Source organism: Eutrigla gurnardus (assembly GCF_963514095.1).
Source record: "Eutrigla gurnardus genome assembly, chromosome: 12".
Lineage (NCBI taxonomy): Eukaryota > Metazoa > Chordata > Actinopteri > Perciformes > Triglidae > Eutrigla > Eutrigla gurnardus.
In genome coordinates, this window is record NC_139926.1 from 21,677,806 (window position 1) to 21,694,783 (window position 16,978).

Consider the following 16,978-nt stretch of genomic DNA (forward strand, 5'->3'; position numbering starts at 1 on the left):
CATTGAAGTAATGTATTGCCTCTGAGGACTTTGGAGGCAATAATATCAAGTGGTCTTAGACACTTCTCCTCAGCCTAGAGACCATTTGAGACACATTTCGTACAGAGGTTTCGAGTGATAGAGGATAATTCATCAGCCAAATCACCCAGGGCATGTTGATTCAGTATCAGAGGATCTCGGTATGTAGTGATCTGTTGACAAACTGCTTTCTTTCAGCTCTGTGGGGAGAAGAGAGTCTCATGATGCTGTGCGGGCGTGCATCTCAATGCCCTGCCCTGGAATGTCTCTGAATGAGATACAAGGACATGCTGACATCATTGGGGACCCAAAGGTAAATAAAATCACTATCTAATTCAAAAGGGCAAGTTATTTTATTAGTATGTGGCCGTTTTACTTCTTACCTCAAGAATGTCTTCATTCTTGCACCCTCAACCAAATGAAAACAGAAAGACATGACTGCTTTAACAAGTGAGATGTACTTCAGGCTGATTCCACCAACTGTCCCTCCAACCCTCTTACACACAATTTCATCATTTCAGCCTTTATTACCACATCTTCCTTTCATACTTTTATTTATCACTGCATTCATATTTTTACCACTGGAGTCTATTTATTCATCCAAAGAAAGTATCAATAATTCAACAAGTGCACACAGCAAGTTTTCAAAAGGTATCAAGAACACACATTATGTTGTGGTTTGAATATTTGATTTGTGTTAAAGTTCTGACACTGTCAAGGTAAGGTGACATGCAGAAGTATGGAAGACAATTTTGTTTTTTGTCCTCCTACAAAAAACATATAGATGCCGATGATGAACCTGAGAGCTGATGGTGAAAATGGATCCCAAGTGAAGAGCCCCAACCAGGATGCTGTAATAGGTCAGATTGTTATGTTCTCTGTTGTGAAGGACAATTCCTTACAGTCACTGCAATTAGTAATGGACCCGTTGAAGATCTTGCTACATGAAAAACAAAACTCAGCTAACTCTAAATGTTTTAGCTTTCTAGCATTAAGAGTTGTATCTGTGCTTACCATTTTTACAGTTTGCAGACAGAAGTGAAGACCAAATATGAAAGATATGTGTAAGTCATTAACATGATGAATATGCTATGAGCATTCAAACAAACATGCAAAATGCAGAATTTTGTGGTTGTGCTTTGTTACTCCATATTTATGTTCTTTTTATTTGTTCTATCTCTGCATTTGTTTATTGTTTCGGGTGGCAGTTTGGATCAAGGCACATAGGAACCATTTCACCGTGGTTGTATTTCATGCAAAGTGTGCCCTTTAATGGGGATATTGTATATCTAGCCTTGACTGCTCATCTTCACAGATCCATGCACTGAAAATTTGCATGCACTGGCTCATCCAATCAAGATGAGCCTATTCATCCGTACATAGGCCCACTCCTTGCTGGTGTGTTTATGTGGAAAAAAGTGGTGAGGGAATATCGACTGGATTGTTCCAGCACTGACCTCCTGTAGAGATGCGTTGTCATACGATGAGATTGATGTGGATTTCAGACTTTAGTTTTCAATTCTGGATCAATGAATGAAGCTGGGCTTAGTGGTGCAAGTGGAGGAATAGTTCTTCTTATATCGACTTTGGGGAAGAGTTTGACTAGTTAAGCTTTGGAAGCATTTATTTTTATAGAATAAATGGGGTAGCTCAGAAAGACTACATTAATTTTTCTGAACAGTATTCCTTTATATAAATATATATATATATATATATATATATATATATATATATAATAAAAAATAACAGTAGGTGTTTGGTAATAGGAACCCCACTCCACAGGTTATCAAGTCCCTGCCAACCCTCGGGGATATATGAATGGTCAGCTTGCTTTTAACACATATATTACTTTGTTTAGCTCGTGGGGTTGGGATCTATAATTGCATCTTATCCATCAAGTTCACCAAATAATACTTTTTGGGTAAATGTAGAGACCAAGGCCTTGGACAGTGTAGTAAGTCCAGCAACTTTAACGTGCTCTAAGGTCGAAAAAAAAAACTAATAGAAAGGAAACATTCTTCAGGCACTCTTCTGCAGACAAAGGAGAGAAAACCCTTTATTTAGTCGGGCATAACAGCTTGACAGAGTAGCAGAGGAGGTTTAGGAAAGAGCCAATTGTGTCAATTTGTCTAATTCCTGAATTATCTAATGACCCAACAGTTAATGGTGCGGCATAATCATCACATGACAAAAAAAAATTGAGGCAGACATGGAGAACTGTGAAGTTCATATAACAGTTATATATTTCTCTGCATTGGTGTTTTCTCCCCGTTTGGGTCTGCTTGCTTCGACCATATTTTGGATCTTATTATCAGTTCTATTCAGAAACTCCAGGTCTAATCTAGTCAAAGAGATGGAAACTGGACAGGAAGTAAAACTTATTTGGTCCTCATTTTATTGCGGTCAGTTACTAAATTAAAAAAAGCTGCAGATAAATCTCTCCACATCACTCAGGTAGAGGACCGGTGACATACGCTGCTGAAATTTCATTGGCCGGAGTGACATCATCCGCAAGGCACTGCAAATATCAAGCATGTTGGATGCGGGTGGACGCCTGCCCTTGGGGGTTAATCACCTCATTAAAATTTCAGCACAGCACCAGCTAAGCATGCTCACCCTGACTGAATTAACTTTGCCTTCAGCTGTGAGCAGAGTTATACCATCCAGACTTGGCATAAAGTTGATATAGAATTGCTTCAAGTTGATGCTCCCAACAAAAAACAACGTTGAAACAATGTTTGTAGTTTTACACAACACTGGGAAACTACATATGTCCATATTTGGCGTTCTCATCAAATTGGATTCCTTCTTCTCTTTTAATTTAAAGGTCAGATGAAATTAAACTGCTCGCAGATCAGCTGTGTAAATTACACATCCTGAGCTATTTCCCTTTCTTTCATATTGCCAATCAAAAGAGTAATTTTAAAGGATTTAACATTATGAACATTCATATAGCGGCAAACACATTTTTGCAATGTAAAGACACAGTGAAATAATGTATTCATAAACAGAGAAGGAAGTCCCTCTGTGTGTGTTGTTGCCTGAGCTTCTCCTTCGTTCGTTGACATAGGTGGTCAAATGCATGTTTAGCGTACCTCATGGTTAGCTCACGTCCGCTGCTCTGCACTGCGGTAACGGCTGATAATGCCGTCCTGAATGACGGCGCCCATCCTCCTTGGACACACATCGAGTGTTGGACCTTGGCTCACTGAATCAAAACAAAAGTGCACACGTCAGTATGCAGGCAGCTGATTAGCGAGTCAACAGCTTAAAAACGTACCTTCAAATGTATGGAATCTAAACAATGTATGTTTATTCACACCAAAGCTAACAAACGCTGCCGGCCCTCGTCTTGTATAAACTTTGGTTACGTTACGTCTCCGTGCTCCTGCCAGCTGAGCTGTCAATCAACTCATACACCGGCCAAATAATAAATCAGAGCATCATTAGTGCAGTGTTTTTCTTTTGCAACATGGAGCAGTTATGAATTGAGCTTGGCATAACAGAGAGGGGATGTGATGTCGGGAGGACAACAACCTCACCGTCCCTGAGAAAGGCTTGTTGCAACCAATCATTTCTCAGCCTATGAGTCTGACTTCACAGCGTGTCACAGCGGTTCTTCTTAACTTCCAACTAAAAGACCAAACTAGTCGATAACGTCTCCATTCTATGTCCTCTCAATTCAATTATCTGTTCTTGTTTACAACAGGGTAAAAACAACCTTTTTTTCCCTTTCTTTATCTCAAGCGCTGCTTCACTAACAGATACTCAAAGCTCATTTTCAATTCCCAGAAGCTGCAGCAGCCATGTAATTGCTACGATGTGCCTATAACTCACATTATATAACAAATAAAGCTAATCCAAGCTAGTGAGGCGTTTTTCAATGCTGCATCACCGACATTTGCAACTAATTTGTATCTGGTTTATTTCAACTGAAAAGAACTAAACAAAAAGCCATACATGTGCAAGATCAACATCCGCCTCCCATTAACTTCCATTCTTTGCGAGAAAAAGGCGGGAAAACAACACTAATTCACATCTTTGCATTGACATGGAGAGTATCGGCTCTGCGAGCTGCGTTCACTCGTCTGTATTCAACCATGTGTGACCGTACATTTTTACCCTAAGTCCACATTTTCTTGCAATGTGATGAATTTCAAAAATTCTATTAATTTTAGCACTCTAGCTTAAAAATTAAATGGAAAAAAAACAGAAGAAAAATGAGCCTGTAGCCCAGAATAGGGATGTAAAGTCTCATGTGTGCACAACTTAATTAATAAAAGGGGAGCAGCTGTTGCCTTTGCTCTAGCGTGAGATTGCCTGCAGGTCCCTGCCATGGGGCACATATTAAAACATGAGCCTGCATGACAACAGCTAGGGGTGTATTTTTGTTATTTGGATTTTGTGAGAACTGGACAGGTGCCTGCATTCATATATTAAGTTTTTTCAGATAGAAGTTCTGAAATATATGAATCTCTGATCCAAATCTAAATTAATCAAATGTCACATATTTGAAATGCACAAAGCTTCCAGGTTTTATTAGTGGAAAAACTGCGTTATAATGTGTGCGGGGGGGACAGCACAATGTCAGATTTTTCATCTCAAATTCTGCATCTTTGATCACAAAGTTGACGTACATCACCTACAACATAACTGTGTGTGTTTGACAGTTATGTTTGACACGTGGCAAATAAAATACACACATTCGCAGTGTATTTAAGTTTCATTTCACACGCTATTCCGTGCATTTCATATTCACAGTGTGATCAGTGCATGTTAGTGGTCACATGACCACGTCATCTCTAATACAAAGCAGCAGAGGTTCAAGTGGGCTTCATTTGCATCGGCCAAGTTGTTCTCTGTGCCGGGGCTACATGTATACGGTGTAATCAGACGAAATCATGACCCAACCTCACATTAATGTGTAATTAGATGTACTGAACCACCAATTTTCAACTTGGCTTTTAACAGGAAACCATCGCCAAGCAACAGTATAATCAGCTGATTAGAGCTCAAACAGTGGCATGAGGGAGACCGCAGAGAAGATCCACTATTATTGATTGGTAGAGTTGCCCTCGTTTAATTTTTTAGTTCTCGTGTATGCCGCTTTATCCACAGCCTTGTCACCAGGAAACATGTTGGCATTAAACTATTATGCAAACCACCGATGCATTTAATGTTTTTGCATTTAGAGATGTGTACTGGCGACGAGTAACCAGAGTAAATGATCTGGTCTCTGGAGACACTAATGTGGGAAGTTACCTAATATAAATACGACGAGCAAGAACATCACCTAAGAGCGCAGGCAGGGATGGTTGCCTCAACTTAACCAATCGTTTCACAACGTTAACCCCGTGATACAAGGCATGAATTGAGGTGTTTTGTTGAGAAACATGGACCTTTATCGTATCCCCCGGTTTGCAGAAATGTACAACATGCCAACATTTTTTCTGTTGACTGGGTTGTTATCCTTTTCGAAGTGAGGAACAGTTTATTCTCCACATGGGACATTATTTTATTCAGACTTTACTTGACTTTACTACAGACATTTGACAAACAATGGACTAGGCAGTCGATTATGATATTAGTGTTCATATTTCAACGTTTTCTGTAGCGCCACTCCATGGTTTCCCTGTTGTTTCGTTCCTGTTCTCCCTCTCTTTCCCTCAACCCTGAGCCACTTCAACTGTTCTCCTTGTGCCGCAGGCCCCGGCTGCAAGATGCGAACGTTGGACAGTGGGATTGGGACCATCCCCCTTCCTGAATCCTGTTCCTTCTTCTCATCCATCCTGCACTTCCTCCCCAAATCCTCATCAACCCCAGAACAGTCCCTCAGTCCTCCCAGTGTCCCCGGTTCCTCCAGCGAGGACATGTCCCTTTCCCCATTGCCCCGGTGGAGAATACCCTCCGGCTTTAAGGACGGCAGCCATGCAAGGGTGCCAAACTCCCTCTCCGACTCCTCCATGACCCACATCCAGTCAGTGCCTTTCCCCACTGTGGCCTTCCTCCAGCCCATCCAACCCCCGTTTGAACAAATTGTGACCTCTGCCAGTGTGTGTGATACCCAGAGCAGGCTACCCAGACCACCACCAGGTACAGTAAAGCCACAGATGCTCCAGCAAGAAGCACAGCGCAGAAGTAAAGATGATTCTCGTAGGGTTTCTCCTTGACATACAGTGACATTTTCGTATTTTATTCTAAATATCTTTATTTTTTCTTCCTGGCTTCCAGAGGGTTTTCTTTAGTGCATACTAACTGTATGAAGGGAAAGCTCTTCCACTTAACTCCTGCACTCATCTCATGTAATCTTTACATCCATTTGTTTGATATGACAAATTGTGCTGTATGAGCTACAGAGAAGGCTGCAGATCACCGCCATCTGTCACTCTCCTGTAAAAAGGACACATCCGATGAAAGTTCTGCTTGGATTGATTCATTATTCATTCATTCATTCATTCTAAGGAGCATGTCAAGGATCTACATTCCCACACCAGGAAATGCATTTCCTGAAGAGCCACTCATCACGCTATCCGCTTTAGCTTCACAAGTGTGCGGGTGAAATTGAAGGAGCGCGTGCACGTAGGTAACGACACATAAAATACTGCTGAAAGCGCCGGTGATTCTCGGTGTGTCATTCTGACAACCAGAGCCTACGCCACCAAAGGACGACGCGTAGACACAGTCTGCTCAGTATGTTAATCACACAGCAAGCGCCAAAGAAAAACACGTATTTTCACTGTCGAGAGGAAGACTGTGTTTTTGTGTGTTGGTGTCTCTTAATGAGTCATGTTTTCAGAGCGAAGCCCCAAGGGCTCTCCACCACGCACATATTATATATTTTCATCATCTTCGGAGGGACTGCGGTGGAGGGATGGACAAACGTACATCAAATAAGCCGGAGCTCACTTAAAGCCGCTGTGTCTCGCTCGAGTGACTTATTATTTGAAAATGATTGGCAATCTGTTCCAGTCCAACTAAGAAGTGCATAGTGCATAGCTGTATATCCAAAGTCCTCATGTTTTCAACCCGCCTATAGGGGGCGGGACCCACTGAGGCTACAGACGTATTACGGGTCAGTGGAGGGACCTCACTTGCAGGAACTAAAAGCAACATCCGCCATCTCACTTGCACCTGCGGAGCTGTGCATTGTGGGAGTTGTTGTCCAAAAAGTCACTGCCTTTTCTCGGTCAAGAAGGCACCAAAATTTGAAATGTATTTTACATTTCGACTACATATATGACCCACTTTCAATACAGATTCATGTTTCCACCAGTGAAGTATCCCTTTAAGCACCCTGTCTTAAATATGCACTTGATGGGTACATGCATACATGATATTTTGCTACTGAGGCTAATACTTGTCCCATGCAACAAGTGAGCTTTCTCACCAACTGATAGAAAACATGGAAATAAAGAAGGTTGTTTTCAAATAGTAACTGTCTTACTTTTAACATTACAAGAGAAAAAGCCTCTTGAATGAGGTATAAATAATAGGTTTTCTTGAATGATCACGTTACATTAAGAGCCATTAGCCTAAACTGAGATCTCCCTGTTAGAAAACCGTCAAGTCTACATACTTTGCTAAGTTGTCAAATTCGTTTGTAAAAGTGTAACTGACATTGAAGCCCCTCTGGACCCACAGACGGTACCAATTGCAAACCTTACATCAGAATTTAAAAAAAAAAGTTGGTCATTTCTTCTGGTTTGATCAGTTTGATTTCAGCCACCTAAACTCCATATCTGGCAAACTAAACTCAAGCTTCTCCTGTGCCGAGTTTCAGTTCTGTGAGGCGGTTGTCACTGAAAGGTCAGAATTAAAAATATTTCATCTTCCGAGATGCCAGCAGCTGCTCCTTTAGTCCTCACTCAGATCTCCTGCCACGTTGAATTCAGAATGATAATCTCGCTCTCTTTGAAGATGTCAGATGTCAGACTGTCGGTGTCACTCCATTCTCGTAACTCCACATTTGACTCTTTATTTGACAGGAGAGAGAACGCCGTCCGACTGCTGAGTAAAACCTCTGAAATGTGTTTTGTGCTTTTTTTTTTTTCCAGGTGGGATGGAACCAAAGAAGATGACCTATATCAAATCGAAAACACGAGCCCCTCCGAGCCAACAGAAGGAACAGACAAGACTTCAGCTGGCCAACTGTAAGACATGATGATACAGGTTTATTATAGTGACGAATTTGGGGAAAATGTTGGGTCAAAAACCTTTTATATTCTGGGTCCAATTTTCATCATTTTTTCCCAGCGTTCACATTTTCATTCTCTAATTTTATTATCAAGCATGACACACACTGGATACTAAAAAATAGATTATTTTCAGGTTATCCCCTCCGGAGTGAGGGCCTTACCATTAAAATAGACAATTATCCGTTTAATTAACTTCGAGCTTCAACCTTGGAAATTACAAAAGAATATGTGTTCAAATTCACATGGGGACCTTAAAACTCTCCAAATGCTGAGGTCAAATTACTTTTTGGACAAAAAAACAGGGTCACAGTTTGTTCCGTGAGTTAGAAAAGGGGTTTAAAAAAAATGATAGGACACTGAAAGGTTGTATTGATGCGATGAAAGTTCACATTTTTATTTCATGAAAATAAATGTAGAATCCGCTTTCAATAGCCTTGTCATATTCGAAGATTGCCTTGAAAACACAGAGGTATGCAGATGAAGAAGTGGAAAAAATTCAGATTTTCAACATTGCCGTTTGCCTCAAGAGTGCACTCAGAATGCAACACTTTCCTGTAAAACTAATACCCTTCCTCACCGAGCAGCAATAAGTTTAATGGTGGCAACTAAACACATGACAAGTTCCCCAAACATCATCCATATCTCACTACAGAACATTAACGCTGGCATTTACGTGTGTGTGTGTGTGTGTGTGTGTGTGTGTGTGTGTGTGTGTGTGTGTGTGTGTGTGGTAGATCATAAAATATGCACGTGGGTTAAAAACACGGATCAGATGGTTTACTTAAAACTGTTTTATTCACAGAAATACACTCATACAGATAATATACATTACAGTTAATATATAATAATCTGATCAACAACAAGATCATAACACATCTATGAATCGGACCTGGTGTCAGTTTAACTGCAGCTGGTTCATGTGGTGATGATCAACATGCAGGGCAGCAGGTTTCTTCAAATATCATCCCTGTCCACTGCAATCAAAGCCCAAGTTGTCCGTTTCTATTTGCATTTAAACCACAGTTGTGCGTGCAGAACAACTGAAAGTGATGCACGATATGTTTACTTCCAACAGCGCATTGAAATCTGGATAAACTGTAATTTAAGGTGCTCTGCAGTCAGCAGAAAGAGTTGCTGACTTTCCTTTGAATAAAATTGGTGGTGTATGTGCAGCTTCTGGGCATTCTGAGGCATTATATTACAGTTTTTAATTTAACCATATCTGGAGAAATAAACACATGAATATTGCATTTAGTATTTTTTACTTTTCTTTTTTACAGTATCTGTTTTATTTTTGTTTGTATGACGTCTTGCTGCAGCATCTCACTCTCCGACTCGATATCTTCTATTTCAGAGTTTATGAAGCTAAGTGAGCCGACCTGAAGCAAGGAACGAATCAATCAGTTGGATTTATCACCCCAAAACACACATGGAGGATCCCTGAGTCCCAAAGATTGAACATGGTGTCTCTGTATCAGGATGAACCCCTCAGAGCTGGACACCGAGTGAGCTCGGCATTGGTGGGCTTCCACCTCAGTGTGGCGTTGAGATACTGAGTGGTCTTTCAGGGCTGATGATGAACCTTCTGGCAGCCATTCTGGAGGTCTGCAGCTCATTGGCTGTGAGCAGCTGCTTACATACAACTCTCACAGGACGTAAACATGAACATTTTGACAAAAAAACGTGAACATGACCATGGTTTGGTTTGTGATATCAGGTTAGCTATTGTAGCACTTTCCTGGTGGATCATCTTATAAACACAGTTGCACACAAGCTAATGCATGTACAGCAGACACCGTTAAAGCTAGCGTAACGCTGCGACATAACCATGCCTATGAGCTAGCAAAGCTAACTGTCTACTGTGTCTACTCTTCCCTAATAGATGCATGGAAAAGACGGTACAGGAAATTATTTCATACATATCTCCCGGTGGTTAAAACTCCAAGTTTAGCCCACGAGTGGACGGAGCGAATACTAAACACAACAGCTGACATGTTCGCTAACAATTTTTCTATTTTCATATCCAGCAGACACAAAGCAACATCCTATTTGATTGTTTCAGACCACTTTAAATCTAATATTCTAAATGCAGTGTTCTATTTTTATCTCCGTTTTGGTCTCCACCTCCTGAGAACATAACAGCCGCACTATAGCATTGACATTTGGTGGGAGCAGTTAGCATGCAGTGGGTTAATCTGCCTGTGTAGCTGTACAACCAATGATAAATGAGCCAAAAAAATAATAATTCTATTTGTAAAAAAAAAACTGATAAATGCAGATTTAAAAACCTAAATCATTTTGCACAAGCATAAGTTCACCACCAGACCGCCATTAGAGATGACTGATGCAAATCTCCATGAAAATCCTGCTCAGCATGGAATATTTAGCCACATTTATTTGTGAAGAAGATCTAATTCTGCTTTGGATCTAAGCTACAACGCATATGTCAGTAATTTATTTTCAGATGGAACCATAGAAAACTCAAGATCTCAAAAGAATGACTTCCATCCAGAAGACATTTTATGTACAGCACTTACTACTGATTACCATTCATGAGCGCTATACCTGACTGAGTAATGTGATTCTTTAAAGTGTGCACTATCTTGTTGGAAACTTTTTTTATTGTCACAATGTTAATATCATCTTGCATGCAACCATCCTCTGACTTATTCTAACGGCAGAAATGCAGCGTATGTATCTGATATCCATCATATGAAGAGTTTCATCACAAGAAGTCAAAAATAACTATATTTGAAACTTGATGTTCACCGTATTAATGACATATAACACACAATCTGTCATTACTTTAAAATGTTATCCACACCTGAAATAACTTCAGATTTATGTCAAGCTTTGCAAACAGTGCATGTCGCATCTTGTGATGAGACTCTTCACATAATGAAACTCTTCACATGGGACCTGCATTCTGCAACAGAACATTTCACATGTTTCCACAGTTATGACATCAGGACAAAGCAGTGAGTTTTGCATCTAACCTTATTTATAAAGCGCCTAGTAGGCACATTGTGGACATTGTTGTGCTAGCTCAGGGAAATTACCATTTATTGTCTCTGATAGATGCTGTGGATTTCATGTGCAAACCTCACATATAAAAATGTACAACCATTTCATTGCAGCCAGTGAACCAGCCCAGGCGCTAAGAAAAAAAGATTGGCTTTGTACGTTTCGGCGAATCACGGATACATGGAATGTCAACGTTTGCAGTCAGTCTGTGCATTTGACGTATTTTGAGCAACCATTATTAAATGGTATGTGTTATAATAATGAGTATAACAAGCGGAAATGTCCAGTAAGGGAAGGTGGATGGGTGAAACAACCACAGGACTTTCACTCAGGAGAAAGCTTTTCATGTAAAACTCGACTTTATCGCTGATACAAAACGTTGTAATTGTATCAAGAAAGTCTGCTTGTGACTTTTTAATTTATTTACTCTAATTACATTGTTAAGCTACGGTGTTACGCTACGGTGTTACGGTACATTGTTACGGTACATTGTTACGCTACGGTGTTACGGTACATTGTTACGCTACGGTGTTACGGTACATTGTTACGGTACATTGTTACGCTACGGTGTTACGGTACATTGTTACGCTACATTGTTCCGCTATGGTGTTACGCTACGTTGTTACGTTACATTAGTATGTTACATTGTTACAAACAATTAACTGTTTTTCTAACCATAACCAAATAACCAAGGTTTTTTTGCCTAAACATTCCGTTGTGCGTGTCTGTGAGCGTGATCTGAGGCTGATCTAAAACGTATTTTTGATTGTGAATCGTTGACATACAACGTATCCCGTACTTTGCTGAAACTGTACAACGCCGACTTCTCTGTTGTCCGAGTTGAGTGAACACATCAGGTGTCACTGTAATGGTTTAAGGATATTACCTGAACTCAATATTTTCCTCTTGTCAGTTTTTGTCTGTGTAATATCTCACCGGTTTCTCTCTCTCTCTATTATGTATGCCGTGTCCTTTATAGTAATGTTTTTTGGTGTTTTTTGAATGCATCCTGACATATTTGACGCTTTTTAGCTGCTTTGCGATGTTTCCCCCCTCACGCCTTCGTCAGCTCCCTGCCTTCAATGCATAAATGTTTGCCAAAATGCATATTGCCAAACACCGCTCCGAGCTAATCATACACAAAAAACAAATGCAACTAAATCTACATATCAGACTTGTCATGGTGAATATAGCCATATTCTTTTGAAACACTAGAGACGCTGTGCACTTTCACGTGATGTAGAACCATGAAGCACTTGCACAATATCATTCGTCATCCCACTGTATTTACCTCTTTAAATCTTTATTCACTTGCTACATGTATTTGTCGAAGGTAATATTTGTAAACTTATAGTGGTGTTCATGCTAATAGCGACACACAGGTTTAATGAATGAAATATGTAGCATACGAGACGAGGTGTTAATGGATCAGGGAACAGATTGGCTGTACTGATACGGGTAGATGGAGCATGGCGTCTGTGTTTTTAAAATGGCTCACATAATGAAGAGCCTCACTCTCACAAGAGTATTGTATTTTTCTAACATTTACTCTAATGCCCTGTATTTGTACTCAACACCGATGAGTGTAATTTACCATTTACTGCACATATTGTTATTCACTATTACAGGAATTCTCCCTCTAAATGTTTTTTTTTTCAGAACCCAATAATAACAGTGATGTTCTCGTGTGACAGTCACCTTAGCAGTATGAATTGAGAATTGTATATTACTGATATTCTTTGTTTTATGTATAAAAAAATATTTGAAAAAAGAAAGAAAAAATAAACTATTTCAATACTTATATGAGATTCAGGATGCTGCCTTTTGGTTTGTTATGTTTGACTGGATTCATGTGGCTATAAAAAGCTCCGGGTGTGATTTAATACGGACGGGGAGACAATCTCTGCACTTGTCGGTATGAAAGATGAAAATGCTACAGAGCAGGGGATCCAACTTGACCAACTCTGTGACAACAACAAGTGTTGTTTTTCCCCCATAAAATTCAAAGTAACTAATTTGCAGAACACCAACCAACATCTCATGTGCACGCAACAAGAATTCCATAAACTGGAAGAAAACTCCTGCTGAGCTGCCAAACAGTTCCTGTCTAAAATGGAAAAACAAACATGAATGAAGGATGCTTTTTCTAAAATTGACATCCATGTGTTGCAGTGATTTCTGAGAGGTTATTACAGTGAAGAGCAAAAGTAAAGATGTAGCGGTGAAGTTAGAGTGAGTGAATAACAATTTGCCTACATCTGTCCACAACACAAACCACAGTCTTGTTCCACATTTTGGAAAATATGCCTATTTTTTCTTTTCTTCTGGATCTGGATAACTTTATGTTTTCTCAAAAAACTGCAAAATATATAAACTTATTTAATTTGTGTAAACATAATTCATATGAGATAATGCTGGTAGATAAAAAAGGCAGTGAACAAGCTCAAATGAAACATAACAGCAGCCCGAGGCTAGTCCAGTCTAATCCCTTAACTCAAAACTCCCATATAAGAGCAATAAAACAGTCAGAGCATTAATGTAGCAGCAAACTACTATCTGCTATGTAAATATATGGTGTAGCGTCGCTTTCCCTCCGTGTGTGTTGTTATCTGAGCTTCTCCTTGCTTTGATGACATAACTGGGCTGACTGATCTTATATTAAGCATTTTAAAACTCCATTAGACACACATGGGAAACCAGACACCGTTGGCTTTCCATGTAGACGTTTAGCCCAAACTTAAGCTTTTACTGTTTTGTCTAGAGTTACTAACACATGTATTATTGTGTGCTATTATCAATTCTAGTTTCCAAACTCTCATTTGCCGTAAAGGGCAACTACACATCACTCCAAGTGAGGCCTGATTGATGAGGCGGCGAGGGGGCGTCCCGCACATTTTCCAGTAAGTTTAATCAGATGCTTCTCGGAAATAAGGACAGCAAACTTCAGACGGAAAGACTTCAAATCAATCAGTCCTCCAGTCCTCCAGTCTCCTCTGAGGCCTGATTGATAACGTGGCCCACCCAAGTGCAGTCTAGATGAGTTCACAATAAAATCAAAATCAATGTACCTTATGTGCATGGTACATATATGTAACAAAGTAAGTGTTTACTTCTGCTGTGTTTTGAAAGCACTAGCTGCTTGAAATCATGATTAATTTCTTGAAAATAACTGATTTATAATCAAATTGTATTACAAAATATAAAGTTACTGTTAAATTATTTCCGCCAAGGAGGTTATGGAGGTTTCAGTTTGGTTTCTTTGTTTGTCAGCAGGATTATGGAAAACCTACTGGCCCAATGTTCACTCACTTGGCAGTGCAGCATCGGCTATGGTTGAACCCATTAAGTTTTGGAAGCAGATCTGACTCAAGGGGAGGATACACAAATTATTTTGCACTTTCATTAGCATTAAAAAGATACATTGCATTTGGTCTGCTTTCGCCGAGTGCTTCTCTAGTTCTTACATATTTTAGAAAACATGCAAATGTGAAGTTTCGGACCTGAACAACAAAAATTGTCCCCATAACCCAGAGGATATGACTTCCTTGTCCTTGATGACACCAAATAAACTTAAATATGTTGTTTCAACAGCAAATGAGGTGCACAAACAGCCTCACTGGAAGTATGAAGGTTCCTATAACCTTGTGTAGTTTGAGCTGTCAGCAGAAGTGTTAGAGTCTTACTGTTCGACATAATGACTTCCTTTTGATTTATAGACACTAATCTAATGACAACGGCAAACATTGTGATCCTTTTCCCCCAAAAAGTCTCATATTTCATTCATAAATTGAGTTCATTTTTTTCCAAAAGCTTTACTTTCCCTTATAAGATGCAGAATGGATTAGGCTTTTTTTCTGAACTGATGGTCAGTCATCCTTGATGAGTGTTGCTGTTATAAGAAAGCTCTATGCATAATGCCCCCCAGTATGCCATCAGTCATGTGAGGACACTCTCACTCAGAAGCTGCCATAGGGAGAAATTACAGCATTTAGCTAAACTCTCCTAAATTGTGTTGCTTTCACTGCCGATGCCCAACCTAGAGTGTATTTCATTTTAATGCATTAAAAAATTAAATAAAACTCTCAAACTATGAATTTTAACCAGCCAGTCTGAACATTTCCCCCCGCTAAAATACTGAACCATTTTTTAACCCGACAGCTTCAATAGCTGCTCATTATGTCTTTTACTTTCACACCAGCAAGGTTTCACTTTAATTGTCGTCCTGGACGTCTAATTTCACAGTAAAAAAAAAAGAAAAGAAAGTGTCCCGTTTGATGTCGTAAATCTTCTCATTGCCAACATTTTCATGTAAATGAACCGTCAGCTAATTTAAAGTTGGACCAAAGTAGGGCTTCATAACATTTATGTGTGTCTTAATGTGTAATTATCCAAGTTCCAATTAAGCTGATTAGCACAGTGAATCACAAACAACTCCTCCATTGCCTCTTGATGCAGCACTGACAGTGTTTCATCCACTAATTGAAAACAGGTTGATCACGATGTGTCTGAATGAGAGTTTATAGAGAGGATTGAAACAGACTGGAAGCCGCTAATCTTGAGCCTGACAGAGCAGAATCATCCAGAACCAGACCCAGACGAGGGTTAAATCCTCCTCCTCCTCCTCCTCCTCCTCCTCCTCCTCCTCCTCTTTATGCAGCAGTGTGCTGGTAGGTGTGGTGAGGCATATACAGTATTTCAGTGCGAGGTCTGGGGAAAAACAGGCTGATGTGGTGTCAGGCTCAGCATCGACAACCACAGTGGAGCAGAAAGAGTTCGGCAAAGTTTCAGCTGTATATGAAATATTAGTCGGCGCCATACAGCACTAAAGAGACTAATCCATCTTATGAACCTGTGAAAGACTAACTGGTTTTTACCCCCCCAAGTGTTGCAGACAGTGTTATTAGTTTTTGAAAAGTGCCTCACTTCATGGAGTCTTATCGCCGAGGCTTTTGTGTGTGTGTGTGTGTGTGTGTGTGTGTGTGTGTGTGTGTGTGTGTGTGGCAGGTTTCTGTGCTGTGGAGCCTCTCTGTTTACCTCTAACTTATGATGCATTTCATGGCCGGCGATATTTTCCTCAGGCACATGTTGTTTAAAGGGTTTATGATTTGCTACTCAAACTAACTTCGGTTAAATGTTTGTTCCCACTGAGACACTGCACGTAATCCGAAAAACTTCACTCTTTTGCAAACTTTTTAAAGATGAATATGCATTTAATGGACAATTTTCTCATATTCACCATTCGCATTGCCATTTCCCCTCCATCCACCACATGCCCTCAGACTTCCCCTCCTTCCCCCGTCACCTGGCTGCCACACCTGTGCCCACTGTCCTTATCAGACCTGCAGATATGAGCCCCATGGGCCTGCACTGTCTATATTTACGCCCCTCCTAAAGTGGCTAGATGCCATTATCTTTGATAGATTTGATATATTGGGTCAAAGGGGGGGAGGAGATAAAAACTGAAGCATGGTAATGAATTGATTTTCAGCATTGAGATTGCTAAAACTCTGATTGGGGACTTTGGAGGTGAAAGCACTGAATCTGTTCTGTCAGTTTAATTTCTGCAAAAAATGACAAGCTATAAATAAAGCAAAGATTCCGGAGTTATTTGGCCTTTATAAGACAGATTTAGGGTGGTCGGAAGAGCAGAAGTGAATGCCTGTTAGCCTCTTTATTGGTCTTCCTGAGACTTTATTGATCCCCATGGAGAACTTCAGGAATGAGTCCTAAAACCCAGAAAC

General features: G+C 40.1%; 1 protein-coding gene across 2 annotated transcripts in view; it reads left to right on the plus strand.

Moving 5' to 3' along the window:
- Positions 1–13,035, plus strand: part of LOC311021674 (nck-associated protein 5-like) — a 54,242-nt gene extending 41,207 nt beyond the window's left edge. Inside the window, exons 10-14 of one of the 2 annotated variants that reach the window (XM_084022382.1) lie at positions 217–331; positions 803–878; positions 5,725–6,111; positions 8,073–8,168; positions 9,568–13,035. In XM_084022382.1, coding sequence (XP_083878508.1) covers positions 217–331; positions 803–878; positions 5,725–6,111; positions 8,073–8,168; positions 9,568–9,569 — 676 coding nt within the window. In that variant the 3' untranslated portion in view covers positions 9,570–13,035. Of the gene's footprint in view, positions 1–216; positions 332–802; positions 879–1,043; positions 1,083–5,724; positions 6,112–8,072; positions 8,169–9,567 lie in introns of those variants that run through there. The other variant, XM_084022383.1, reaches the window with a different exon arrangement.
- The last annotated feature ends 3,943 nt before the right edge of the window (positions 13,036–16,978 follow it).